This window comes from Trachinotus anak, unplaced genomic scaffold (genome assembly GCF_046630095.1).
Source record: "Trachinotus anak isolate AG129_WGS33_773 ecotype Australia unplaced genomic scaffold, CSIRO_AGI_Tana_v1 ptg000005l, whole genome shotgun sequence".
Taxonomy (NCBI): domain Eukaryota; kingdom Metazoa; phylum Chordata; class Actinopteri; order Carangiformes; family Carangidae; genus Trachinotus; species Trachinotus anak.
In genome coordinates this window covers 20,240,450-20,267,506 of record NW_027273856.1, presented here as the reverse complement: position 1 = coordinate 20,267,506, position 27,057 = coordinate 20,240,450, and the positions used below count along the sequence as shown (strand labels likewise).

Here is a 27,057-nt window from a genome sequence, read left to right as displayed (position 1 = left end):
AGCTGAGCAGCGGCCTTTCTCCGCGCGTTATTGAGACACGGCGACATCAGCCCCGGAGCGCAGAGAGGCAGACAGGAGCAGAGCCAACCCGCTCGGAGGATCAGTGTCCACACGTCCGCAGCGGCAGCAGCACTGTCCGACCTCGTAAATCTCTGCAGCTTGTGTCTGGTGGTGGCTTGGTGCTGGTGGCCGCTCTCTCGCCTCCTCAGCCTGCCTGCCCCGCTCGGCTGGGGGCTCGTCACCGGGAACTGTCACAGCAGGAGGCTGCAGACAAGATGCCCGGCGACGGATTCACGATTAAAAGTCGCATCAGGAATTTGCTGCGTTCTCCCTCAACCAAGCACAAGAAGAGCAGGACAGAGAGTCTCACCGGCAAGGTGCGTTCCCATAAAGCCCGTCTTTAAAAGTGCTATTCTTTCAGTTCCTGAGGGAAACAACTTGTCATGAAGTAAAGGAGCAGCCTGGACTCATCTTCTTATTCTCTCTTTTATCTGTGGTGTCAAATCTAACATATAAAAAAATGCTCAGTACAGCAGTGTATCCAAACAACTGCTGCTGTAGAGGAAAAGGTGCTATTTTCTAAGTTAATTTAGAAGTCTCATGAATGGTTAATAAATAATTTTATAATGCTTTATGCTATATAGCTTTATTAAGCATTTATTAGTGATAATTAACAGTTATAACTGCATTGTTACCAAACAGAAAAGATAAACAGTAGCAAAGGGTATTTTTCACAACCTGGCAACCCTGAATTAATTCTTTGTAATGATTTATAACTGATCGATTATGAAGTATATCATAAGAAGTAAATGATTTCCTAATCACTAGTAAACCAATGAGTTATAACTTAATCAAAAGTGTCTTATTAGAAAGTGGTACAGAGACAAAAATAAAATGTTATTATATGAGACTGTGCTTTTTATCGTTTTCTATTGTTGTCATATATGTGTTAGTAGGACACAATAGACTCAGACACATTCATGTGTTTCTCCAGACTAGTCAATGACACCAATAGCTGCTTAATAAATCCCATGACAGACAGACAGCATGACTTGCCAAGCCAGCTGTCACGTCTTCTGTTTGACTGCAAAGTTAAACTTGATCTCTTACACTTCATTTGAAATTCTATTTATCCTTCTACATCTGTGAGCTATCCAAAAGAGAAATAATATTATATAATAATATAATAACATTTATAACATATTTTAGCTTCAGTCTGGAGTCAGTGAAATGGCCCACACTGCATGTGAATCATGTCTGTGCAAGACGCTTACCTGTTTATCATGGACAAAGTAGGACGGCACTAAAGAAAGTGTCTGTGCAGGTATGCACAAACTAAAAAACAAACAACTCAATGTTATTTTAGATCTGGCCACTCTCACACATCAGAATCATCACATTCCAGGGAGATAATCGTTTTTTGGATCTTACAAGCAACCAGGAAGTCAGTGTTTACAGCTACTTCATGTTATTTAACTTAAAGAGGCCACATTTAGCCAGTTGTCTTCACATGTTCTAACCACACAACAACAATCTATTTCTGTCTTTGATTCATTGACGATGTTCTTTTCTCCTGCTTCTCACTGTGGTGAAATCTCAAAAAAAAAAAAAAAAAAAGAAGAGCAGTAAATGGTTGAGCCCAGGTGTATTCCTGCTTTGTGTCTCTACAGGTGACTTTGGAGAAGGTTCTGGGCATCACTGCCTCAGGCAAGAGTGGTCTGACCTGCGACCCCCGATCTGGACTCGTGGCCTACCCTGCAGGGTAAGAAGAGAGACGGAGAGAGATTGTCGTTATCTAAACATCTGACCTTTGATTTATCAACACTCCGTGCATGCACAGCTTCCTTATCGTATACCTCACCCAGACAGTTAGTGTGCAAATTTCTGTGTGTGTTATCTCTGTGCCATCTCAGAGGAACTGAGGAGGAGCGCTCTGTGGGCTCTCATCAGAGAAACTCAAAGCTTTTTATTATCCTGTCCTCAGGGAGGCTTCCTTTGACTTTCTCATTGATACACTGGTGTAAAGAGCACTGTGTAGTATTATTATTTCTGTGCAAACAGTGAGACTGGTTTTGTTAACTTGCTCAATGCAGGAAAAAAGAGGAAAAAAAGAGACGTGTGAGCTGCGGGTTGGAGGATTTACTGTAGATCTACAGTGGCGATTCTCAGGGCCTCAGAGCTGCTGCAGAGTTTAAAAACACGCACAGTGGGTCTTGCGAGACTGCAACAGGAGCAAGTGCACTGAGCCTCTTATGTGTTGTCAAATCTTCTGACAAAACTGTATTCATACTAAGAAGGTCAATGTCTGAAAACAAGAGCAGAATTAGAGTAGTTTACATTACTGTTGTGTCAAAGAGTGTATGTTTGTGTCAGACAGATAGAAAGCAACGTCCATGTGTGCAAGCGTGGGCACTTATGCACGTGTGTGTGTGTGTGTGTCTGGTTCTGATTGTGATTTTAGTAAGCCTTATACTTCCCAAATCACGAACAGTCTGGTAATCCACTTGTTGTCTCAGTTTAAGTCTGTGCAAGCTGTGGTGGCTGGAATGCAGATTCCTGGCCCGGAGCTAAAGAACTAGTTTAGTCACAGGTGGATGGTTGTCGTGCAGCTCTTGAACAGGATATAAAGAGGAAGTTTTACCAAGAGGAAACAATATAGTTATTTGAATATGGAAAAGGACAATTACACAAAAAGGAGATGAATCACAGGGGGTTGGCAAAATAATATAAACACTTAATGAAGCAGGACGGGACTTTTACTTTGAAACACTGAAGGCGCAAACACTGATAGGTTACATTTAGCTCCAATGAGAGGTTGTTTTTTTTTTTTCTTCTTAAAAGATTTATTTGACATTTCAGGAACTAGACTGGAGTGGTCTGCACATAGTAGCTGGTTCGCTTAGCATAAAGACTGGAAACACAGGGAAACCTGTCTCTGTTCAAAAGTTGCACTTTTTTGCAACTCTCCTTTATTTAACTGTGTGATGTTGAGGGTGGTATCAATCTTCTCATCTAAGTCGTAGCAAGAAGGCAAAATAATTGTCAAATGTCAGACAATTGCTTTAAGATATGAATTAATTTTACTGTTTTAATTAATGTGCATGAAATGTTGCATGTTGGAAGCTACGTTATCTCATGCTACTTTGCTCTTAAGTTCAGAAATGCTTCCACTTGGAATTTAACTGTAATAATGATTAACTTCAGCACACTTAATATTCAATAAATATATTGTAAAACGTGTAACCCAGAGGAGTAAATGCATGAAGGGGTGCAATGTTATTGTATTTCAAACTTTAATCCTCTGGAAAATACTTCAACTGGTCACAGAGTAAAGTTTAATTACAGATGAACAGAGATTAGTAAACTCAGGCTTACTTCTGTACGTGTTAGCTGCTGTTAGAGTGCTGCTCTGGTGTGTTACATCAGAGTTTAAATGTTTTTAAGGTCGTAGTGTATAATCAGTAAGCATTGGTGCGATAAGCAATGCCACAAGTATTCACTGTGAAATGAGAGCTCCATTATTCATTACCTTGAAAAATGTGTTTTCTACTCAGCTGCGGACAAGTGTTTGCATTTCTTGCAAACACCTCGACTAAATAAACACAAAAATTCTTGAAAGTTCGCAAATTGAAATTTTCCACTTATACCAAACTCTTCCCTCAGTACAGTGACTATACAAAGTACATAGAGTTGTAGAGTTTCAGGACTTGCTCCAGGTCAAATGTTTATGTGGATTATTCTATTTTTTCTCTTCCTAATGCAGATGTGTGGTCGTCTTGCTGAACCCCAAAAAGAACAGACAGCACCACATCATCAACACCTCGAGGTGAGTCCTACACAAACACAGGCTGCATTTAAACAGAGCAACGTTAAAGTGACAAAACTCCCAGAGTGACACTGAGCCGTCTGTCTCTGTCTCTGTCACTTTCACAGAAAAACCATCACAGCTCTGTCCTTCTCCCCTGATGGCAAGTTCTTGGTCACAGGAGAGGTGGGTCTTCTTACTTGTCAATCAGTCGTCTTGCTCTTTGGCTACTTCTGTTCTTTTATTTCTGCCTTCACCATGTTGATATTACTGTGTGTTTACAATAGATGATATGTTTCCTGCAGTTAAGCAGTCATCCACTACATCAGCATAATAGCATTTAGTTAATAGTGATAATCTTGTCTCCAGTGTTGATGTCACAGAGTAATGTGTCCTGTCAATCAAGCGTCACTGTGTGTGTGTGTGTTGTAGCTACAGCATGTGCCTAAACACAACAAGCTATCTTAATCCACCCCCCCACCCCACCCCAGCTAATCAAAGCCGATGAAAGACTTCTCTGTGTAAGTGGATGAGCACGCAGTAGTTGCCATGACGGCGGAGACCAAAGTTCAAAAGACCAAATGCACAGAGGACAGGCTGCTCCGCTGCCATTTAAAAGACACCAAATGCCAAATTCTTGCAGACTTCCACCATGACTGTTTGAATTCGTGAAAATGATACCGGAGCACGGCTGATTTCATATGATGGGCACATTTACTGTCAATTTTCCAATGCAAATGTTGATACTATATTCATCTACCAGAGTCATTATGGTTCTCTTTTCAAGTGCTGTGTCTGTGTGATCAAAGCTGAGAGCGTCGCCTCTCTGTTAGAGGATTTCCTGTAAGCCTTGAAAGAGGAGAGGAGTTTAAGATATTCCTGAGTGAATGATCTGATAAGAAACCAAACAGTGGCTCATTTACATAAAGGACAGGCTGAGAGCAGACATGTGTATCCTGTTCTTTCTTCTTCCCTCTGTCTGCCTCTCTCTGTCTTCAGGAGAATGTCATCCGTCCTCAGTGTCCTTCAGGCTGCCGTTCCTCTCACCTATTAACCGTGACCTTTGCAAGGTTTCTTTCTGCCATATTAAAAGAAGAGACTACACAAATAGCCTGCTGACCTTTTGATCCCTGAGAGGAGAATAACACGAGCAGGTGAAGGTACAAGTAGCGCTATACAGTGAGCAGAGGTCAGAGGACAGAGAGGATAATCTCTTAGACAGCCGAATAGACCGGAGTGACAGGCGACTGCTGTTTGTAGCCCGCTCCAGTGGATTTAATGAATGGAGACAAAAACATGAGCCCCTTCTTTAATGATAATGAATTATTACCTCTCACCTGCTCCTCCTCCACTTCCCTCTTTCCTTGTCACCAGAGCGGACACCTACCAGCGGTGAGACTCTGGGACGTGGCAGAACGAAGACAGGTGGCGGAGCTCCAGAAGCACAAATATGGCGTCTCGTGTGTGGCTTTCTCCCCCAACGGCAAATACATTGTCAGTGTGGGAAACCAACATGACATGATAGTCAACGTCTGGGCGTGGAAGGTACTTCACACTCTTTTAAGTCTAAACCCGCAACCAGCTCCTCTTATAGCTTTAAGTTGTTACATGTATTGTTGATTTTGTTCTCCCGCAGAAAGACGTAGTTGTAGCAGCCAACAAGGTGTCCAGTAAGGTGACGGGCGTGTCTTTCTCTGAGGACAGCTCCTACTTTGTAACTGTGGGGAACAGACATGTCAAGTTCTGGTATCTGGATCACTGCAAGGCCAGCAAGGTACTGAAATAACGTATCCCTAAAGTCTTTTATAACCACTGAATTGCAGAAATGTCTCCCTTTGTGCTGCATTTTCTGGTCTGGTCTTCTCTGTCCATAAAGGATGATGTTGGTGTTTATTCCGGTCATGTGACCTAGGTTGCAACCTCTCCTGCTTAGAGTTGGAGTTGTACTTCTGCCTTCTGAAGAATCCTTTTTCTGCCAAACATTTTTACACAGAGTAGAAATGTTTCATCGCCTTGAAAATGATCCCAGCTAGAAAAACCATCCCAGTAAACTGCTTTCGTCTCACTTCCTCTTTCATTGCTATTTTTTTGTTCCTGAGCCGAGTGTCTTCACACAGTTGTCTTCACGACTTCACAAATGCTAAGTGTGTAATCGCTGACACTCTAATGAAGAAATTGAAAATATTTTCATAATAAAAATCACAAATTCTCATTTGGGATTTTTTTGGTTAGTTTTAAAGCAAATTTTCACACCAAGAAGTTGTAACAGCTACACAGATGTGGATGCAGAGTGGACGGGCTGAGAAATAACTGAGTTCTAAGTGTGAATATAACCATTACTCTGCTGCATCAGCTCACCCTCATCCCTCTGTGGTATTTAGGCCAGCGCTCCCGTCCCTCTGCTGGGCCGCTCGGGGCTGCTGGGGGAGCTGAGGAACAACTTCTTCTGTGATGTGGCCTGTGGGCGGGGCTCTAAATCTGACTCCACCTTCTGCATTACCTCCTCTGGCCTGCTGTGTGAGTTTAACAGCAAGAGGATGCTGGACAAGTGGGTGGACCTGCGGGTGAGTGACGGGAGGTGTATCCAACGGCAACAAAGGGGTCATTTGTGCGGTTTGGTTAAAGACCACAGCTTTTCACCCACATCAAAGCGATGGAGTGATATCGACTGGGCTGTGTCACTCCGTCCATTAACTAAACATTATCTTAGCTGATGCACAGCACTTGTCTGAGTGTGATGAATCAGTGTGTTTAAGCTTTGGAAAAATCACCATTTGGTATCGATCTTCAAATCTGACTCTGCAAGAAAGTAAATAAGGTCACTTAAATGTTGACATCATTTGCTTTAAGAATAGTGCACCTTTTATCTCTTTATCATTTATGAACATCGACGAGTGTGGTTTAAAAAACATCAGTTGCTGAAAACGCTGCTGGTTTTCATGAAACATGCATTGTGTTCGTTACTGATTCAGTAGGTGTCTACATCTTTAATCTCACTCCTCCAGTGTTAAATCTACAGTGTTTTTATGTATCCATTACTTTGGTTCTAAGTGCTGTACAGTAGCAATAATAATGCTGTTGTACACTGCAGCACTGCTCATGGTCAGTGTCCAGCTGTGGTGTTTAATCAAGAGGTGAGGATGAAGGTGTGTGGCTCCTGCTCCTGCCTTCTGTCAGAGGATCAAAGAGAGATTAGCAGCGGGGACAAGTACAGGATGTGTTGCCCTGTAACCTTCATTATCACAGACAGGCAGGGCTCCCATGGACTTTCTTTTTTAGGCCTGAATAAACATGAGTAGGTTTTATGTGAAATTCAGACATTTTTCCTGAAACTTAATTTCATTATTATGGACAGATTTCTCTGCTGCAGGGTTATTTGCAAATTACGATGAAATGAGCTGATGTGCGTGTTGTATTGTGCGCTGCCCTGTAGACGAGCGTGGCCCAGTCTCTGTCTCTGTCTGAGGATATGATCTTCTGTGGCTGCGCTGATGGAACGGTGCGAGCCTTCAGCCCCGTTGACCTGCGCTTCGTCTGCACGCTGCCGCGGCCACACCCCCTCGGCACCGATGTCACAGCATTTACCGAGGCCAGGTGAGGAACAGCTCAGGAGTAACACAGCCTTGGCACTGATCCGCTGCAGGATCAAATACTCTATTTATAGTGCTTCCTGACTCAAGCGGCACCGTTTCACAGCCTAAAGAACTCCTCAACGTGTCTTATTCCTTAGGAACCAAGAGTTTGACTGCGTTACTGTTTTAAAGAAAACATCTGTTGCTGTTATTCCACAATCTTTAAACATGTACTCCACCCTCTCTCCCATCAGCCACCTGTTTTCCACCAAGACAGATGTCCGTTACCCAGCTGCCATTGCTGTTACCTACGACCCCGTCAGCCACTGGCTCAGCTGTGTGTACAATGACCACAGTCTGTATGTGTGGGATGTGAGAGATGTCAGCAGGGTGAGGAAGGTGCACTCTGCCCTCTTCCACGCTGCTTGTGTCTGGGACCTGGAGGTAAACAGGCAGGAGGAAGTGAACGACACAGCTCTTTAGCAACTGTGACACATGCAGTGTGTTTGGATGTTGGCCATTGATTAGATTACTGATTCAAGGGACATTGGGGGATTCTTCAATAACACCAAAATGCTAAAACTGGGGTGGGGGGCTCTGGGCAGAACTCGAGACCTTTGGGACACGCTAATGGATATTTTTATTATATTTTATTTTTAGTAATTACATTGAATAAGCTATCTGTTAACATTACGCCCTCACAGTTTTAACTTGCTAATAATAGACAATAAAAGTAAAACTGCATCATTACAGCTCATGATAATGCTCTGTTATGAATGTAAATGTATATCACTGTTTTCTATTAATCTACAAACTGTTGATCCTCCTGGTCTTTATATTCCTTTAATCCCCACCTACCCGTCGTCTGTCTCGTGCTTCCTCAGCTGTTCCCAGATGTTCCTGGGGAACTGGGTGCTGGTTTGTCATCGGGCGCGTTCTTCAGTTGCTCAGCTGATAACACCATCAGACTGTGGCGTATGGAGGGCTGGTCTCAATCACACGTTCATTTTCAGAACATCCTCAGCAGTGTGAGTTTGGCATTAATACCTGTGTGTCCTCATGTTGTGCAAAAGCAAATGCTGACATTTGGTCAGTGCATATTCTCCCTATGGTGAGTTATCTCTCTGTCAATCATTGCTTTGCAGGATCTCTTGAATGTAATCTACGTAGACGGAAACACTGCTGCATTACTGGATCCAGAATGTATGACAAATGTGAATGCAGATAAATCGGGGGATGGACAGACAACAGAAAGCAGGACAGGCATCCGGACCATTTGCGTCAGTCCAGACGGCAAACACCTGGCATCTGGAGACCGCAACGGGATGCTGAGGTAGGACATGAAGGCTCACATTTAGACAGCAGACTACTCAGAGAGTTTGATCAATTGGACTGCCTGATTATGACTGTCAGTTAACATTCAAATATATCTTAAATGTTCTTCACCTCAAAGCAGAAGCACTTGGTCACCTCCATCCCTAAAGTAATGTGTACACGTGTCTTCTCCAGGGTTCACGACCTCAGCAGCATGGAGGAGATTCTGAAAGTGGAGGCCCACGATGCTGAGATACTCTGTCTCGAGTACAGTAATCCAGAAACAGGTCAGTGTGAGCCTTTGTGGCTCTGCCATTTAGTATGGTGATGACCTGCCTGTAGGGCATTCGTGTATTGGCTCCATATACGATATATGCTTAAGTCATCTTGTTACTGTCAGGCCTGAAGCTGCTGGCTACAGCGAGCAGGGACCGTCTGATCCATGTGTTGGATGCTGAGGATGACTACAGTCTGGTACAGACACTTGACGAGCACTCTTCATCCATAACAGCCGTCCGCTTTGCTGGTGAGCCACTTGAGACACTGTCAACATCTGACAACTAATCTTTTCTTAATCCTTGCTTTCATCTCCACTCAGTCTCACACAAAGTCCCTCTTTTACTTCGTTTGCAGCGCTGCTTGTTTAAATTATAGACGACAACTGTACGTGTGTAGTCAGGTGGAGCTTTGTTTGTTGTGAGGAAAGCCTTTTTTGTTACGCACTTTTTTATTTTTTGCACTTTGTAACATATTTGCATCAGTTGCTACCTCTGATTTTGAATTTTGATCAATTTTGAAGCCGCGCTCTTGTGACAAATCTGTTTTTTCCTGGATTGTAAATTTACCAGTAATAATACTAGTCACGGCAGTGTGATGAGGGATAGCAGGATTTCTGTGATTCCTACAGGCAGAATGCAAGAATTCAAAAAAAGAAGTTCAAAAAAGTCATCCTGCAATGACTGTCTTTGTTCCTCAGCCAATGACAACAAGGTGAGGATGATCAGCTGTGGGGCAGACAAGAGCATCTATTTCCGCACCGCACACAAGGTGAGACACATCTCAGCAGGAATCTGTCTGTCTGACACACACATATATCTGTGTAAGTGACAAAAAAAGCATTAATGCATAAAATAAAAATCAGGTCTAGCTAAACCAGAACTTCTGCACATATTGTGTACCGTAGTAAATATTATGCTAAACTTGTGAAAATACATATAGCATATAATCACATTTTCCAATATTCTATAAAAGCAATAAGGCTACCTTCCTCTCTTTCAGCTACTTTACAATCACTGTAAAATTAGTCTGATTTACAGCTTAATGTTAATACATTAATTAATTAATTAATGACACACCAAATACACCAAATAAAACATTTCTTTAAAAGAAATCTTCCTGGACACAAAAGGCACAGTGAGGAGCTGTTTCTGGTTCAGCATTCAGCTGCTGCTTCTTTGTTTTATTCCTCCCATCGAGGACTCGCCCTGCAGCACAACAGTGACACAACCTATTTAGCTTCTGTTTGTGAGTTTAACTCTACACCACTTACTACAAAGGGAGCATTTGGAGTACGAGTTGTGTAACTAAAGCAGGAAAGGAGACATCTTGTTGCATTTTTTCCTCCAGATTTGCGTCTGGGTTACTGGGGCAGTTTTCTGTTTGTTCAGACTTGCATAAGTTACGACATTCTTCTCAAACTTAAGACACGATTCAGGCCACTGCAGTGACTCACAACATCAAGTTTTGTAGAGCACAATAAGCAATGGCTTGTTAGTCTTGAGTGGAACTTCTCCTCAGCATCCAGACATTTATGGAGTACTCATTTTAGAAACTCGTTGTGACGGGTTTGTGCTCTCTGCAAAACATAAATGAGCATCGTCTATGCTGCTCTGTGTTTTCAAGGGTTCCTAATGAGCCGTAATAATCTTCTTTTCTGACCGTGTCTGTGTGATTGGACCTGCACACACAGATTTCCTATGGCCTAAACATCAAAAGTGAAATGACTTATTTTAACTCACACTGCCAAGCACATTCATTCCACAAAACTTAAACTGAGGCAAAAACCTCGTGGTCTGTATTTAGTGCATTTTAAAGCAGAACAGCTACGTGTATACACCCACTTTTTAAACACAGATTGATATTCATTCGAATGGACCTCTGCAGATTTTAAATATATGAATGCAAAGGTCATGTTTGCTTTCTTTGCAAACAATACAAAGACATTGCAGATCCTGTTTAGCTACCTATGCTGTTAGAGGAGGATTTCTGCATCTCAATTAAAGTTTGCCAATATTTGTGAATACATATAGTACTTCTACGCATGCACATAGTGTGGAGGTTTGAGTTCAGTGAGGTGGAGTAACTCAGCCCCGCCTCCACTCAAGCTTCTTGCAGTCAGTTACCCACTGCACAACCAGGTCAATGGCGGAAAAGGTTGTTTAGTGTCCCACTTTCCCTACATTTCATTTAGCAGCGTTCTCGCTAATGCAAGAGCTACAGCGGCCTCTGTCCACTGTGCAGGCCTGACAGACTTTCTCTTTGTTTTGCAGACTGACAGAGGAACAGAGTTCAGGCGTTCTCACCACATGGTGAGGAAGACCACACTGTATGACATGGGCGTAGACCCCACATGCAAGTATGCTGCTGTTGGCTGCCAAGACCGCTGCATCAGGTGAGTGTGTGGGCTGAAGGACGAAGAGGTTAGCAACTGGAAATGAATCAATTATTTCAATTTCTGCGGTTTCTTTTCCTTCGGGCCTGCAGGATTTTTAACATCAACAGCGGCAAACAGAAGAAACTCTACAAAGGATCACTGAGTGAAGATGGCAGTCTGCTCAGGGTAACATTTCTCTGCACCGTCCCCAATCAAAAAACCATTCACTTCCTAAATACACAGTTCATAAACTCTAAAATGCCTCTGTATTTGGTCTGGCAGGTACAGATCGATCCTTCAGGTCAATATGTGGCCACAAGCTGCTCCAATAAAAACATCAGCATCTTTGACTTCTACACTGGGGAGTGTGTCGCCACAATGTTTGGACACTCTGGTAACAGAACACACACAGCTACACCTCACACACACATACTTAATACAGCCAAACTGACACTTTTATAGCAGTAGAGAATATGATCCATAACCAGCCATCTTTCTTGTTTTGCAGAGATTGTCACCGGGATGAAATTTACCAACGACTGCAAGCATTTGATTTCTGTGTCAGGTGACAGGTGAGAGACACTACTGTGTGTGTACTAGAAAATCCAGGGTTAAATATGATCATTATAATGACATATTTCTGAAAAGAATCACAAGTTTTAGTTATATATTTAAAATTAGCGCTGTAATAACAATGAGATATCGAAATATGAATCATTTCAGTGCTATGTCTCCTGCACTAAAAAAAAAAAATAAGGATGGGAGTAGCACCCAAACTGAATTCATCTTGAGACTCTGCTGCAAGAGGAAATGAGTGGGGAAATGTGTTTGCAGACAGTTTCCTCAATAGTCGGGCTGAAATGAAATGCTGAATTTTTAATGCCCGAGTGCTTTTATCTCTTAGCTGTATCTTTGTGTGGCGACTGGCTCCAGAACTGACAATCAGCATGAGAGAGAGGCTCTGCCAACTGCGACAGAACCCAAACACACCACCCTGCAAGACTTCTAGTCCAAGGTGACGACACACACACCGCACCCTCAAGACCTTTCATTGATTACCTTCTTTCCATAAACTTAGCGCTGATGATAAAGGAGCCAACGGGAGAAAATGTCCCCACTTCACACTTAATGACTGCCTGACTGCTCATCATTTTGTCTGACTCTCTGATTGTGTTGCCCCAGGCGGGAGGTGTACAGCGCCCCCTCTCTGGGTGGTTTGTCCTCAGACAGTGACCACGAGCACGAGGTGGAGGACGGAGCGGAGAACACTGACGCCAATGACCCTGAAGACAATGCAACCAACACGTCATCTGACAGCAGCCATGGAGAGGAGGACACAGGTACTGTCTGACACAGACACAGCACTGACGGTGATCCACAAGTTTATCAAGGGAATATGAGGGGGTAGTGCTGAGTAGAGGGATATTTGCTGGCAACCATGTTCGTGAGCATCTGACCTGCTGCAGTGTCCTTGACCTTTGACCTCTCTGTGGAGTGCAGCAGAATAACAGCAGAATGAAAAATCCAATCCAGGAGTAAAAATGGAATCTGTAATTATTCTTCTTTTTATAACTTCTAATTATTTTGTTCTTCCATACAACAGGAGGCTCAGATGAAGGACAAGACTGGGAACTGACAAAGGTATGTGGTTAAATTCTGTGTTATCTGTTTAAATTACATAACAAACACTGGATGCATTTTTAGAAGTATTAAATGTGCAGGCCACTGGCTCCACATAATGAAAATCAATCCATCACTTTGTTTTTCCCTTTAAGGTAAATTCAAATTCAATGTTAATTTTTAACAACGTCATGATAAAAAATAATAGCAGTAAGAAAAGTCTAAAATTGTAAATATTCAATATTTTGTGTGTGTGTATGTCTGTGTCCCAGTATATTTAATTTGATTGTCATTCCATGTTAATCACAATCATGGGATCATCATATGAATAAAAAAATATAAATAAAAACACTGACAACCTACCAATACATGTTTCCCCTTAATTCAGTTCCTGCTAAATGTTGACTAGTTTAAATTAACAGTACATTATACTCAGCAGAGGATTGAAGTAGTGTATATAGGCTGGACAGCTGATGAACAGAACATTTGCTGCTCCTGTCTGCTGTCTCTTTTAGTTTTCTATCGGTACTTCAGAAGGAGTGAAGTGGCTTAAGGATCTCAGGCTTCACTCCACCAAACATGAGATTAAATCCTCTGTGATGAACCAGGGGGAAATAAAAGAGATGTGAAATTCATTCTGAAATACACAGCCAAAGTTAGAGGATTAAAAAGTACATCACACAACCTCATCTGAAGGAATATTGACTGTCAGTTTTAATTTCCAGAACTGCTGTATGATATTTTTTACTCATGTCTTTTGTATTAAAAAAAACGGCCTTATACGTCTCCAACCCTCATTGACAGCATGGAGTCATCAGCCAGGTCACCCCTGACTCTGCTAAGCGTCCTCGGAGGCGCTGGTCTCATCGTATGGGCTCTCTGGAGCTGATGGTTAAATCCATGCTGGACCTGAGGCAGCTGGAGACCTTTGCTCACAAGAAAAACCCCAACTGCCCCCCTCATGACAGAGAGAGACAGAGCACGTCCAGCCTCCAGGAGCCCACGGTATGCATAGATGGACAGGATGCGTAAGAGAGAGAAAGAGGGAGCTGCCCATATGGATTCATTTGTGTGTAATGGCACTGCCACACGAAGTCACCTGTGCTTATATTCTGCAGCAGCGCTTGGAGGAGAGAACCAAGAGGCATCGGCCCTGGCCACCCGCTGACTGGCTGTCCTCACACCCATCCAAGGGCATCAGGGGGACTGATGGAGCTTTGCTGTACCCCGAGGAGAACGAGGACAACACAAGACTCCAGAGCAGGTAAATCCCTGCCTAATGCACACAGTTTTCATCATCACAGTGACCTCAAAAGAGAACAAAAGGGTCCTTCTATTCTTGGCTTAATATTTTCCTCTCTGCCCCGGTCCTCATTGTTTCCGCCTCTCTGTGTTTTCATACGTCAGTGATTACATGATGAAGGAGCAGCACTGCAGGATGCAAGGGCGAGGGATCCGCAGTGAGAGCCAGGACAGCCGCAGCCCGGACAGTGCTTGCTCCCTGGGCTACGACAGCAGGGACTCCAGCCCAGATTGTGTCCTGGATGGTGAGGGCAACAACAATAAGAGAACAAATAACAAAGGGGCAGTTCAGGCAATGAACAGTTGAGATGAATGAGGACTGGTATTTAAAGCTACTTCTATATGTGTACAATTTGAAAATTTCTAACTTGCATCAGAAAAGACATGTGGCTGACAGCAGCGCATCCTGAACAAGATTGAACAGGATTATATTGTTTTTCTATAAACAAAAACTAATGCCTCACTATAATTTAAGCTGTTTTGTACACTAAGTGATTTAAGAAGCTAAAATAATACACATACTGGCTTTCAGTGATGGATTGTCTTCCTACGGCTTGCAGGTAGAGCAATAGTACAGGGATCTTGAATAAACAGTCACATTTGTGTGCTGTATTTCTGTATTTTTATCTGTCTACATTTCTGTTTCAACTTATAAAAAATTCTCCAAGTGTGTCAAGTGCAGGATTTAAAATGAAAGACTAAAATGTACATGAAAGCCATGATATTCCTGCAGCTGCTGATACCTGCTGAGAGGGATTTGAGCACACACAGGCTGGGATTTTTTTTTTTTTTTGCATTTCAGACCCGATAGAAATATGTCAGCTAATACTACCACATAAGCCTCAATATTCTGACTGGTCATTTGTTAAGGATTATCTGGCGCCTACCTGTTCTATGCAATAGATGTATCAAGGTCAAGAGGGTTATGACAGGTTTTTTTTTTTTTTCTCTCAGCTGTACTTGTTCTTCCTGTTGCTTTCAGATTCTGCAGATGTGGAGTCTCTGAGCCAGGACAGCTCTGACGAGGAGAATGAAGAGCAGGAGGAAGAGGAGCAAAAGGCAGAAGTGACAAGTATGGACGAGGCTCTGAGGACGGTGACTGATACCGCTGACCGCTGTGAAGAAGATTTCCTTAAGCAGAACTTTGAGACATTGGCAGAGAGCTGCACCACAGGTAAGGCAGGGCAAACACACTCAAGCAAATGCAGACGCACACACAGTATCGATTAGTCTGGTGGTTTCTCTTGTACTTTCAGTTTCTCTTTCTTTTTCTCTCTGTGTCACTGGGTGTTTTTCTTCTCTCTTCGCCGCTGTCTCCATTTTCCTTTTTGTTTTTTTCCTAATGCCTGATGTCTGTCCACAGCTGAGCAGAGCAGAGTCCCAAGGCTCAGTATGTCTTCACGCTTCCTGGCCCGAGGACATAATAACAGGTACTGCTTACCACTTCAGACCAGTGCGGACTCACAGCTATAATTACAAACCCATGCGGACTCACGCACACTGCTCTGCTAAACCATCTGTGTACCGTATGGATCAGACCGAGCTGTCAGTTTAAAATGATATTGTTAAGTCTCTTTGGGTAATTTTGTGTCTGAGAGCATTATTTTTTATCCTTGGATACTGTATTTACGTTGCACAGCGGAAGACCACAGAAGTGACAGAGACGGCTACTGCAAAACATTATTCATTTTAAGGACTAGTTCAACATTTTCTGGAAATTTGCTGATTCATATTCCTGCCAAGTATTCGATACCACTCTCATGCTTGTGCTGTACAGTGAATGTGAAGTGACAGCCAGCAGCCCGTTTGGTAAGCTTGGCTTAAAGACTGGAAACATGGACGAACAGCTAGCCTGGCTCTGTTCAAAGGTAACACAGTCCACCTTCCCGTCTCCGCTGGTTGCCTGGCAACTGCTCCTGACCAAGAAATTGTCAAATAAACCCCCATAAAACAGACAATTATCATTTTTACAATTGTGTGTTTGTACATACACAAACAAACAGGATGCAATGTTTTAACTAGTGAGCTTTAGAGGTTCTGGTAGATTTTGTTACCTTTGGACAGAGTCAAGTTTAGTGTTAGCTAACTGGCTACTGGCTCCTCTACATAGTCTATTTAGTGTACAGACTGGCATCAATCTTTTTATCAAACTCCTGTTGTATTTCCCAAACCGTCCTTTAATATGGCAGATTTATTTTCAACATATATATATATATATATATAATAAAATGCCACTCTTATGTCTGCACAGTAAATATGTAGCTGGCTACAGCCAGGCCAGCAGCCATTTAGCTAAGCATAGTATAAAGACTGATAAAAACTAGCTTGGCTCTGTCCAAATGCTTACTTTAGTCTGTTTGTATGTTTAATATACAACAGCTAACTTGTAAAAACAACATGTTGTATTTCACAGAGGTTAATGAGTTGAACAATTTCTTGGTTGAGCACAACAGCCAGGCTGGCTATTTCCTGTTTCCTAAATTAATCTGGACGTAGCTTCATATTTAGCGTGTAGACATGAGAATGGTATCTTCCTCTTATCTCTAAGTCCCTGCAAGGATGCAAATAAGTGCATTTCTAAAACGTCAGACTACTCCTTTGACATTATTACAATGTGTATCTTCTCATCTGTTCCTATAACTCTGTAATGACTTATCTTTGTGTAGGGGAGTGTCCATGTTTTCCAAAGTGCATGGAAAAGAACAAAGCAGCCACTGTGCTAAGCCCCCAGTGTCAAAAGTACGGCCCTTGATGGAGGACAGCCAGAGTGGAAACATGGAGGACGAGACCCTTGTGTCCCCTCACAGGATGGAAGGGCCAAAGTAAGAAGGAAACACTGAATAGGTGCTGCAAGGGGCTTATTTTTAGACTAGTGCTTCTTTGGCTGACTTGGATTAATGAATCATAAATGCAAACGTTCAAAAAGCACAAAAGGTACTCTGTTTGTGTAATTAAATGATTATAAGACATTGATGAAGCCACAGAGCAAGAATGCAATGGACATTTCTGAGGTCACTCAAGGCTATAACTTTTAGACATTTTTACACTGTTCACAACCATCCTGTTACTTACAGACTGGACAGGGGTAAACAAAAGCGGGGAGAAACTGAACTCAGAATGAAAGAGCAGAAATGATAGTCGGCTTGTTTTTGATATTTGTGACTACTGATAACTGAATGATCTTAAAGCTGAGGTGTTGAATCTCAGCAGGGCAGATGCTCCAGAGAGGGTTTGTACTCCAACCTTCAGACGCCAAAAGAAGAAGACTTCAGGGTCCCACCTGTGGAGGATGTCCAACCCCCCTCCATCCAAAGCTCCGCTGCTGTTGGACAGAACAACATGTTTAAAGAAATCACACTCTGCCCAGAACTTGGCCTCAGACTGTATGTTTCATTATTATTTAGTTCATTTGTTTCTATATATTTGCTATTGTTTCTGTAATAATGGAATCAGGTTTTTTAATGAACCCCATTAGCATGGAGATCCGTTGTGAAATATGTAAAATATGTTGGAATTGGAAACAAGTCATTTGTTTGATATATGATATAATTCTAAAAGTCATCCAGTAAATGTGCATCTACTTCCTTAAAAAAAAAACATTAATCTCCACTTCTTTATTCTTTCTCCAGCTCTTCACTCCCCTGTGCTTTCTAGCGACCGAAAGGTGTTACGTAAGAGACCTCAGCAGCTTTTCCTGGATCATGACACTCCCAGGCCGTCCTTCCACATGTCTTCACCCTCCTCTGGTTCACCACAGTCTCCCCAGTCCCCCCTGCCTTGGGAGAGCCCCAAACTCAGGCCCCAGCACTCCTACATGAACCCCACAGCCAGCTCTATGGCTAAAGGCAGTCGGTCCTCCTCTCTGGGAGACGGTATCCAGATGGGAACTCCACCTCGCTCCCCCTCCCTCCCTAAGGGCAGGAGGTCATCTGTGGAGCTGGAGGTTGAGCCCCCACTGCTCACCTCATCTCCAATCACCGCTTTCCCCTCCTCTGTCTCATCATCATCGTCCGTCCATCCGTGTCCTCTATCAAACAGTCCCTCCCCTGCTCCTTCCCATCCTACAGCGACAGTCTCACCCACTCCCTCTACCCAGAGCATTCCACCCTCTCGCATCCCGCTTCCCAAGCAGCCTCTCAGCCCTCGACGCAGCCTCTGCCTGGAGGTAAATCCGAGCTCAAGTTGGTCTGGAGGTCCAGCGAGGGCTACAATAGACCCTGGATGTAATGTTCCAGGAAGCAAACAAGGTTAGACAGCCAGCATTATAACATAGATGTACCATACACACACAAACAGTTAAAGAACTAAATCCCTAATTATATGTGTGTTGCTTTGTGTTTATCTTGTTATTTTTAGCACTAGGTAGACATCTGTCTTTAAGTTTGGATCTTTCTTCAACAAGTTCACTACCAGTGAAGCAGAGGAGAAGCTCAGTCTCTGACAGGTACATTTTTTTAACACTTAACCACATGTTATAAATATTTCTTAGCAACAGTTGTAATAAAATCACCTCTAAGAACAACACATAGTATGGTCAGCTAAGCATTTATTTAACTGCCTCAAACATGAGAGTGTTTCTGAGTTAAGCAAACTTCTTAGATTTTGCTTGTTGTTTTCTTTCTACCCTGTTAAATTAACATAGCAGAATGTCAGAATTAGCATAATACAGTAACTGAGACGCATTTCTGACATTCCCTCCCAGTGCCAAGGAGCCAGGACAGGTGGCTGTGGCTAAAGAGTGCCCTCTGGTGCCCAAACCGGCCCACACATCGAGTGCTGACCCCCAGCCAGGTCTGACTCACCAGAATTCTTTGATTAACCTGTCCATCACAAAAACTCCTCCTCTTCATCACTGCATCTCTTCACACTGCTCACCTTCCGTCTTCCGGCCTGTCTGTCAGTCTGCGTCTGTGTCTCATGTCCCTCCATCTGTCTCGGTGCCCTCCTGTTGTCAGTACTGTGATTACAAGGCTGATATTTTGAATTCTCCTCACTGTGTTTTAACGTCATCTAGTTGTCCAGTGCAGCTCTTTGGTCTCCGTCTCTTGAAAAGTTAAAATACATCAAAACATGATTGAGCAAGCACTGTGGTATGCTGCTCAGTATGTAAATTACTATTTCATGCAACAGGCTTGAAACTTGACACTTTATCAAAATCTGGCAGCTCATTGCTGCATCCTTCATGCTTCCTAAAAGGAGAGACCTCCATTTGAACTCCTCATGCCAAGATATATATACCTCCTCATCTGACTGAAAGAATGCAGAGGAATCTGCTCACACTGACACTCCCCTTTGATGATGATACAGTAATAAGCAGTTATTGAATGTTATCCTATGATATATATAGAGCCTCAGTTATCTGAATGTTTTCCTCACTCAGTAAATAAAGGTAGAAATGCCGAGGTGAGTCTTAAAATAACTCCTCATCCTGTTCTTCATGCTCCTCTTCCTGCAGTTTTGTGAATCATCAACTGCCTCACAAAGTTAGCATTTCAATTTGAAAAACACACTAACCGTAAATGCCATTAAATGATACTGAGTCCACATTTGTACCTACAGCTGTGTTTTGCTGGGGGATATAAACTGTGAAATCATTTCTCTCATATTCACAGTTCACACTGCTGCTCCTCTCTGGCTTTGTACAGCAGCCTCCTTGTGTGTTTTTTCTATACTTTCTTTTCTGCTACCAAGTTTTTTTTCTCCTTTTTATGCTCTTTAACCTTTTGCTCAACATTTACAGTGCTCTCACTTCACTCAATAACAGTGTGTGTCTGCGTGTTATCTATTCTGTACTGTACGTGAGTCTTTGTGCACATTCAGATTTGCCACATGCAGTGTGATACTTGAAAGAGTCATTCTCTCTCTCTCTCTCTCTTTCTCTCTCTTTCTCTGCAGATCAGTCCATCACCTTGGAAACTTGTAGGCAGGCTGTTGCTGAGCTTCACAACAGTCTGAGGAAAACCATCATGCTCTACACTACGGTCAGTGAGTGTGTGTGTGTGTGTGTGTGTGTGTGTGTGTGTGTGTGTGTGCTTGTGTCTGTTAAAATTAGAACAAGAGGAGACGGGGAGTTAAGAGAGCATGAAAGGAACCGGGAGAAAGACGTGGAAAAGAGAGACATGGTGACAATAAAGGGGGAATAGGTAGAGATCATTGCTCACACACCTGTTATTGCTGCCGCTCTCATTCTCCTGTTATTGTTCTAAATTACATGTATCAATAGATAATATTGATACTCCTACAAATGTTTTGCCATTTTCCAGTCACCTGTGGATGCTGCTGCTTTTCACACACATTTTACTTGAGTGTGGGCCTGAGATGGTTAGTCAATTAATCAGTTCAATAATTATTATTGATTCTTTTCATAACTGATTAAAACAGGGCAAACATTTGCTGGTCTCATCTTCTCAAATGTAATAATTTGCTGCTTTTCCTCTTTGGATATGAAAGCAAACTAAATACTTTTTTGTTGTTGACTGTTGACGTAAGACAAAACATGCAACTTAAAGATGACGCCTTTGGTTTAGTGATGGACGTGTTTAAGGCTGCAAGTGACAAACATAATCATAGTCGGTTTATCTGTTGATTATTTCCTCTCAATTGAGAATCAAGCTTAAATGATTAACAAAATAGTTTGTATTCATTTCTGTTGATCAGTTAATCAGCTCAGCACATTTTACTATTTTATAGACAAAAAGATTATTTGATAAATCAAAAAAATAGCTGACAGATTAATTGATTATAAAAACAATAGCTGCAACCCGACCTGAGTGTTTAATTATTCATTTTATTTTTTATCCATTGGAACACATGGAGTTTTATTTATAATCTGAGGAACAGATGAAAAAGACAGACACACACTGGTAAACAGCCTGTATATCTGTCTGCCTGTCTGTCTCACTCACTGTTTGGCTGACTGGTTCATATATGTGTGGGCTCATTTAAACCAGGTTGTACAGTGCAACAAAGAGCCCAGTGAGGAGCAGCAGCAGATGAGGAGAATCCTGTCCGAGGCCCTGTTCATGGTCAAGACTGAGCTGGACTCTCTGCCTCCTGTGTCCTCACAGTGTGAAGGGTCCCAAGTGGACCAGGAGGTCAAAGGTGAGGGAGAGAAGGCTCTCGCTCTGCTGGAGCAGTACGCTGAGCTGCTGCTGAAGTCTGTGGAGAGGAGACTAGATACCAAGACCTGAGGAGATAGACTGACGTTTGCTATGCACATACTGAAACACAGACACATGCGCACTCAGTAGCACTGTGAATTGCACACTTGTTATTTGCACAAAGCAAGCAATGAGATGTCATTATATTTTGAGAAAGTGAAAAGAATGGATGTTGGATGTTATGCACTGAAATAAGAATGTGTAAAAAATGTTGCCTTATTTTTTAAGATGCCATAGTTTGTCTGTTTTCCACTTTTTTTTTAATCGTAGAAAAATGTTTGGAAGGGAGACACTAGTGGGGCAACGATGATGAAGTCACATGAAGAGCACAGGTAGTCGAAAACTGGTGCAAAGATGTGGTTGACTAAAAACTGTATTGGGGTTACAAAATTGGCAAAATAGTATTGGGCACTATTCACGTACTGCATAATAGGTACTTTTGGTAAATGTTATGAAATCTAAAGCCTCAATAGCAACCCCTGGAGGCTACAGGTGTCATTATTCCACCATGTTTAGCACTAGGAAGGCTCTTAGAATAAAAATCAAACATTCCTCCTAAGGGTGGCGTTACAGCAAATAACACTGGCATAAATATTCATGCCAGTTTTTAGTCTGATCACTAGTCTATGCATCTTGCCCCAGACCAAAGGGCTGACTTCAGGACAGGAACATAGCACAATACAAGTGGGACACAATGGTTCTGTTTACATATTAAAAGGAGATGATGGGGAGAGCATGTTAAGGTAGGAGGATAGAGGAAGTGAAGTTGAGATGTGAGGATAGAAGTGGTGATATTACCAAGTCAGGTTAGAGGTAAGTGTCAGAAGAATGACCTGGAAAGATGTTAGCCACTGAGATCTGGGCTATGTCATGTCATTCATATTTTTCTGCCGACAGTGTCTCCCTCATTGCAGAAGTAGCTGTGTGCTTATTATTACTTGATGTATATCAGACAATAATTCATTTTTGTTAGTCAACATTCCTCCTGTACATTTTTTTTTTTTTGTAGCGCTGGTTTTAATGTTCTACTGGGATGTTAGATTTCTCTGAAAGAGATTTGTCTTCTGTGTTACTGTCATACACTTTCTAATTACTGCACTGTCTTTTAAGGTCTCTTACAAAAATAAACGTAGAGACGTTGGTGTTGATTATTTATTACTGACTGACAATTTTATCTAAGAATCATTAGAGTTATTAAAACCCCAGAGAAATGAGCCATAATTGTTTTCAGACAATATTGACACAAGTATTATTCTCTATTAGTGGAGATAATATAGTAAAGATTGTACATAATAAATAGCAGTAGCATCTTTATAGTGAAAAGCTTTTTGTATATTAAATGGTTAGCTATGTAGCATCTTATTGTGACACATTATAGAATGAGCTCAGCTCATGTGATTATTAATCTTACATTACATACTAACACTCTTATTCAATCTTTAAGCACCATGATATAAAAATGGGAAGGCTGTAGTGCCTCCACAGTATAGTGTGTTAAAAGCCTGTGTGTATGTAGGCTATGTGTGTGGGCAAATTCCTATATGTGTCCCTGTATGCAGTTCTGCTGCATATACAACACACACACACACACACACAGTCTGTTTTTTTCATGGAAGTGTCTCCACATTGACGTAGGTGAGGACGACATCATGCAGGATGTTGATCCTGTCAATCTGGTTGAGCTCTCTGACGCGGTGTCGGAATTCAAACAGCGGGATGTTGTTCACTGCCACCCTGAACGCCTCATGAGTGCACAGGATCTTCATCTGGAACAGAGCACAACACCAACAATGTAGTACGTCCATCAAGCGTGTGAGCTGTCATACATGCAGAGCTCAAGTAAAATAAAAATACATATATCAATCATGGCTATATTTTAAACAGCTCTTCTGCTGTGCCGAATATATTTTGCTGGCATTGCACTAAAGGATAACAATGTACAGGAGGATTTTTTTGTCAATGCAAAATCTAGGAAAACTTTAAGTTAAGGTGCAATAGCAGAGAAACACTTTGTAGTTGTCAGTAGACACGCACACAGGGACTGCTGGACACAAAGACAGAATTAGCCTCTCAGATTAGTCACTGCTTGGTGATGCCTCTAAAGTGTAATTGTTATTGATGTTATTGAGCAACACGAGACCCCCACTGACCTCCAGGAGCCTCCCTTCAGTACATCAGTTCCCTTATCTAGGACTCGCTTGCACAAACGACTTTCCAACCCTTTCCATCTTTTCCAAACGTTAGCCTGATGTTAACCATGAGAAAGTGACCTGGAGTCAGTTTAAGACACCATGTGTATGATTTTGAAAAATCAACATCTTGTAAAATACAAATGAGACAATGGTTAAAATGATTAGTAGCTTTTGTTTATGGAATTTTTGTTATAAAAAAAAAAATCACTGTTTGGAAAAGCAAAAGAGGATTAATAGCTGCAGACGCTGACACTTCAGGTGAATTTTCTTTGAGATTTTAATTGAGATTTATAGATGTTAGCATGCTACACATAGCATCCTGAAGTCCAGCTGCTCAAGGTTAGATTCCTCCTGAAACTCACCTCAAATGGGCTCCCAAGAGCAAAGGGGAAGGGTCCCTTCAGGTCCCTCTCTTCTGCGCCCCAGCGCTCACCAAATTTGTGGTTACGGACGACCACCTGTTTGCCCCCCTCACTGAAGCGAGGGTTGATATGAAAGGCAATGTCATTGCCTCTCAGAAAGTTCACTGTGAACCTGTGGGAGACCAAAGCAGGTTGGACTTTCACTGACCCTGTATAGTTTCTGTTGTGTAGTATTTGTCTGTCCTTCACCTAATGACAAGCTTTTCATGTTTTCCATGTATTTTGGATTTAACAGAAATGTTAACAACATAAGATGTAGGAACCTGAATATGTAGGAAACAGAACAGCACAGGAAAACACTGTAAGTACATATAAATAAGCTTACATTTTAGCGTTAGGTTTGACATGGCCCAAGATGGTCATCATCATCTTGTCATACACCCCGCGGGCCAGGTTCAAGTTGTATGGCACACTCTAAACAGCAAAACAGTGAGAGAGGGACCATAAAACAACCTGACACTCAAACAAGATTGTTAAACGCATGAAGTGAAATTCCTTGCATTTGACTTACCAGAGGTCCAGATGTGGGTGGAAGCCAGCGTACAGGTACGAGAGATGGATTCTGTCCAGGCCATCCCGACTGTCCTGGGTTATAAGGCCAGCCAGGGTGGGCAGGCCACCCTGGTGCATTTGGATGGATGCTGGTAGCAGGAGCAGGGGCAGGGGCAGGTGCTGGGACTGGGACTGGAGTTGAAGTTGGGGCTTGAGCAGGGATCTGAGCTTGAATTGGAGCTGGTTGCTGTGGAGGCTGGTACTGGGTGCCTGGCCAGCAAGGCTGACAGGGCTGCCCTGGAGCTGGAGCTAGAGCTGGAGCTGGAACTATGGTTGGTGCAGGAGCTGGTGTTATGGTTTGGGCCGGGGATGGAAATGAAATTGTTGCAGGGGCAGAGACTTGTTGCGTTCCAGGCCAGCAGGGAGTGTTTGGCTGGCCAGTCCAGCATGGTGCAGGCTGGACGGGTTGTCCTGGCCATGCAGGGAACCCAGCTCCAGACGGCGGCAAGCTGGGCCAAAGGCTGTTCGCCTGTGGGGCAGAACCAGAGGACGGGCAGCTGCCACAGAGAGCGTCAGAATGCTGAGGGGGGGGAGGAGAGGGGGATGAAGGAGAGAGAGAAGGGTCAGGGGCAAGGATGGAAATACGGGGAAGAGTGAGGGTGGAAAGGATGGAGGACACCAACTTGCAGTTGCAAACATGGCCGTTTGACATAAGCAAAGATTTAAGCAGTTATATTTAGATGGAAAATGGAGAGAAAATGAATTGTGTCATTCTTACCAGTGTAGAGATCTGAGAATTTGATGAGGTACTTACATCCATGCTGCCTGTCAAAGCAAGAGCAATTTTTATTTTGGGTAAGTCTCAGAGGACTTTACAACAACAGAAGGAAGAAAACAGAAGTAAACCAAAAAAAAAATTGTTAGAAATCAGAAAAGAAAATGGAAATGCCATGTTATGACACAGAATGCCAAACTAAGACTAAACCTAACAAATATTTTGAACTACAGTATAAAATGCACTCACATTTTCTTTCTTTCTTTCTTTCTTTAATTCTTTTCTTTTTTTTTTATTTTTTATACAAGTTACGCAGTACACACTGCAGTCATAGTTCTCCAGGTGACCACCAGAGGACTCTATAGCTTTTCAAGATGCCAAAGTGACAGCAAACAATTGCTGCACTGGATGACTATTGTGTTTCCATATAGATATACACTGTTAACTAAAGCTTATTGGACGCCATGGGATGTACTAAGTGAATGATGACTGCAGAAGACGTCCTGAGTCACACTGAAACATAACGGCACATTGATTCTGGGTTATGTGTGCAGTTAGACAGGAATGTGCAATCACAATGATTCTTTGGTGTCTGCTCCATACCACCGATATATGGTTGTTCTTGTGACTGCAGATCCAATTACTGTTACTAAGTTATTTAAGTGCTTCATTAATAACTTATCACAGATGCTGTAGGCTACTTGAAAAATAATATTAGTCATGTAAATGTATATAAAGGCAAAAGTTGTAATGATATTGAATAACTATATAGAAATATAATCATTTAATGTAGTTTAGGACTTTTCAGTGGCTTTGTTTTTGATAACGCCATCATCACTAACAGTCAATGCACAGCAATCAAACTGATAAGTTACTTAAATACATGTGAAGATGAAATATGTTCGTATATTAAGTTAACATTTTATCACTTTATCATTTTTTTTGTCCTGTTTACCATTACAATTCACACTACATCAGGACTTTAGCCCAGGACCAGGGAATACATTCTGTTTCTGATACCACAAAACATTTTGGCATTGGATGTGAAGAACTGATGCACAGAAAAATAAAACACTTTGTATCATCTGCCACAGATAAAATTAAGACTGGAAGTTACCTTTTCTTGTCTTTTGTCCTCAGGTGCACCCAGGGGTAGGCTGCGGGCTGTGGTCTAGTTAAGGTGAATCAGGTGGTTTGTAGCCAAGCACAAAACAACTCTCTTTTATAGCCTCAAACCCTCTCACCACTTGGTCACTCCTCACTTCATCACTCCACATGTCAGAAAGAGAGGCCACACCCTCTCATGTCACAACGCATATGCAAATAAGATGTAGTGAGTAATATGTTAGCTTTAAATTCTTAAATATGTAGTTTAATCTTTTTGGTTTTCTTCTTGTTTTCTTTATTGCCTTGTGTTAAGGATTATTTCAAGATTTCAGCTGGTAATGAAAGTAATGAGAACCTTTAATAAAAGAAAATAAAAAGTCCGGAAACTCAAATGGTCAAATGCAAGGCTGGAAACAGTGTCAAACCACTGACGTTTACAGATTATATAAAATGGTATATAATCTCCGCCAGATGACATTCCCTTTTTTTTTTTACCCAAACTAGATCCACTGACAGCACAATGACCTGTTCTTGTGTTAATGTGGTTCACTTCACTGTTGAGCAGTCATGGGACTGCGTAACACTCCTGCCATATCTGTCTGGGCTACACATAGTAACACAATTACAGCAGATAGACAATGAA

At 42.2% G+C, this 27,057-nt stretch overlaps 2 protein-coding genes across 5 annotated transcripts; one reads left to right on the top strand and one right to left on the bottom strand.

The window, feature by feature from the left end:
- Nucleotides 1-6: 6 nt before the first annotated feature.
- Nucleotides 7-22,567, top strand: LOC139621876 (mitogen-activated protein kinase-binding protein 1-like). Of its 3 annotated transcripts, none has more exons than XM_071478810.1 (33): nucleotides 7-377; nucleotides 1,671-1,762; nucleotides 3,764-3,826; nucleotides 3,934-3,991; nucleotides 5,180-5,350; nucleotides 5,442-5,579; nucleotides 6,187-6,369; nucleotides 7,239-7,399; nucleotides 7,632-7,821; nucleotides 8,262-8,405; nucleotides 8,523-8,710; nucleotides 8,887-8,978; nucleotides 9,092-9,217; nucleotides 9,668-9,738; nucleotides 11,241-11,362; nucleotides 11,455-11,530; nucleotides 11,627-11,738; nucleotides 11,853-11,916; nucleotides 12,249-12,359; nucleotides 12,527-12,684; nucleotides 12,948-12,985; nucleotides 13,769-13,969; nucleotides 14,083-14,228; nucleotides 14,372-14,511; nucleotides 15,249-15,440; nucleotides 15,630-15,696; nucleotides 16,933-17,088; nucleotides 17,477-17,649; nucleotides 17,896-18,513; nucleotides 18,623-18,710; nucleotides 18,969-19,057; nucleotides 20,162-20,247; nucleotides 21,217-22,567. In XM_071478810.1, the coding sequence occupies exons 1-33, from the start codon at nucleotides 276-278 to the stop codon at nucleotides 21,454-21,456; spliced, it is 4,656 nt and encodes a 1,551-aa protein (XP_071334911.1). In that variant the 5' UTR covers nucleotides 7-275; the 3' UTR covers nucleotides 21,457-22,567. The 3 variants fall into 3 exon arrangements, with proteins under 3 accessions (XP_071334911.1, XP_071334910.1, XP_071334909.1); XM_071478809.1 differs by having other exon boundaries at nucleotides 10-377; nucleotides 14,086-14,228; nucleotides 17,474-17,649; XM_071478808.1 differs by having other exon boundaries at nucleotides 10-377; nucleotides 17,474-17,649.
- LOC139621879 (galectin-3) lies at nucleotides 22,565-26,821 on the bottom strand. Of its 2 annotated transcripts, XM_071478820.1 has the most exons (7): nucleotides 26,425-26,821; nucleotides 25,311-25,357; nucleotides 24,552-25,112; nucleotides 24,366-24,454; nucleotides 23,981-24,152; nucleotides 23,577-23,671; nucleotides 22,565-23,192 (listed from the first exon to the last, which is right to left on the bottom strand). In XM_071478820.1, the coding sequence occupies exons 2-7, from the start codon at nucleotides 25,350-25,352 to the stop codon at nucleotides 23,189-23,191; spliced, it is 963 nt and encodes a 320-aa protein (XP_071334921.1). In that variant the 5' UTR covers nucleotides 25,353-25,357; nucleotides 26,425-26,821; the 3' UTR covers nucleotides 22,565-23,188. The 2 variants fall into 2 exon arrangements, with proteins under 2 accessions (XP_071334921.1, XP_071334920.1); XM_071478819.1 differs by lacking the exon at nucleotides 23,577-23,671 and having other exon boundaries at nucleotides 26,425-26,786.
- Nucleotides 26,822-27,057: the final 236 nt, after the last annotated feature.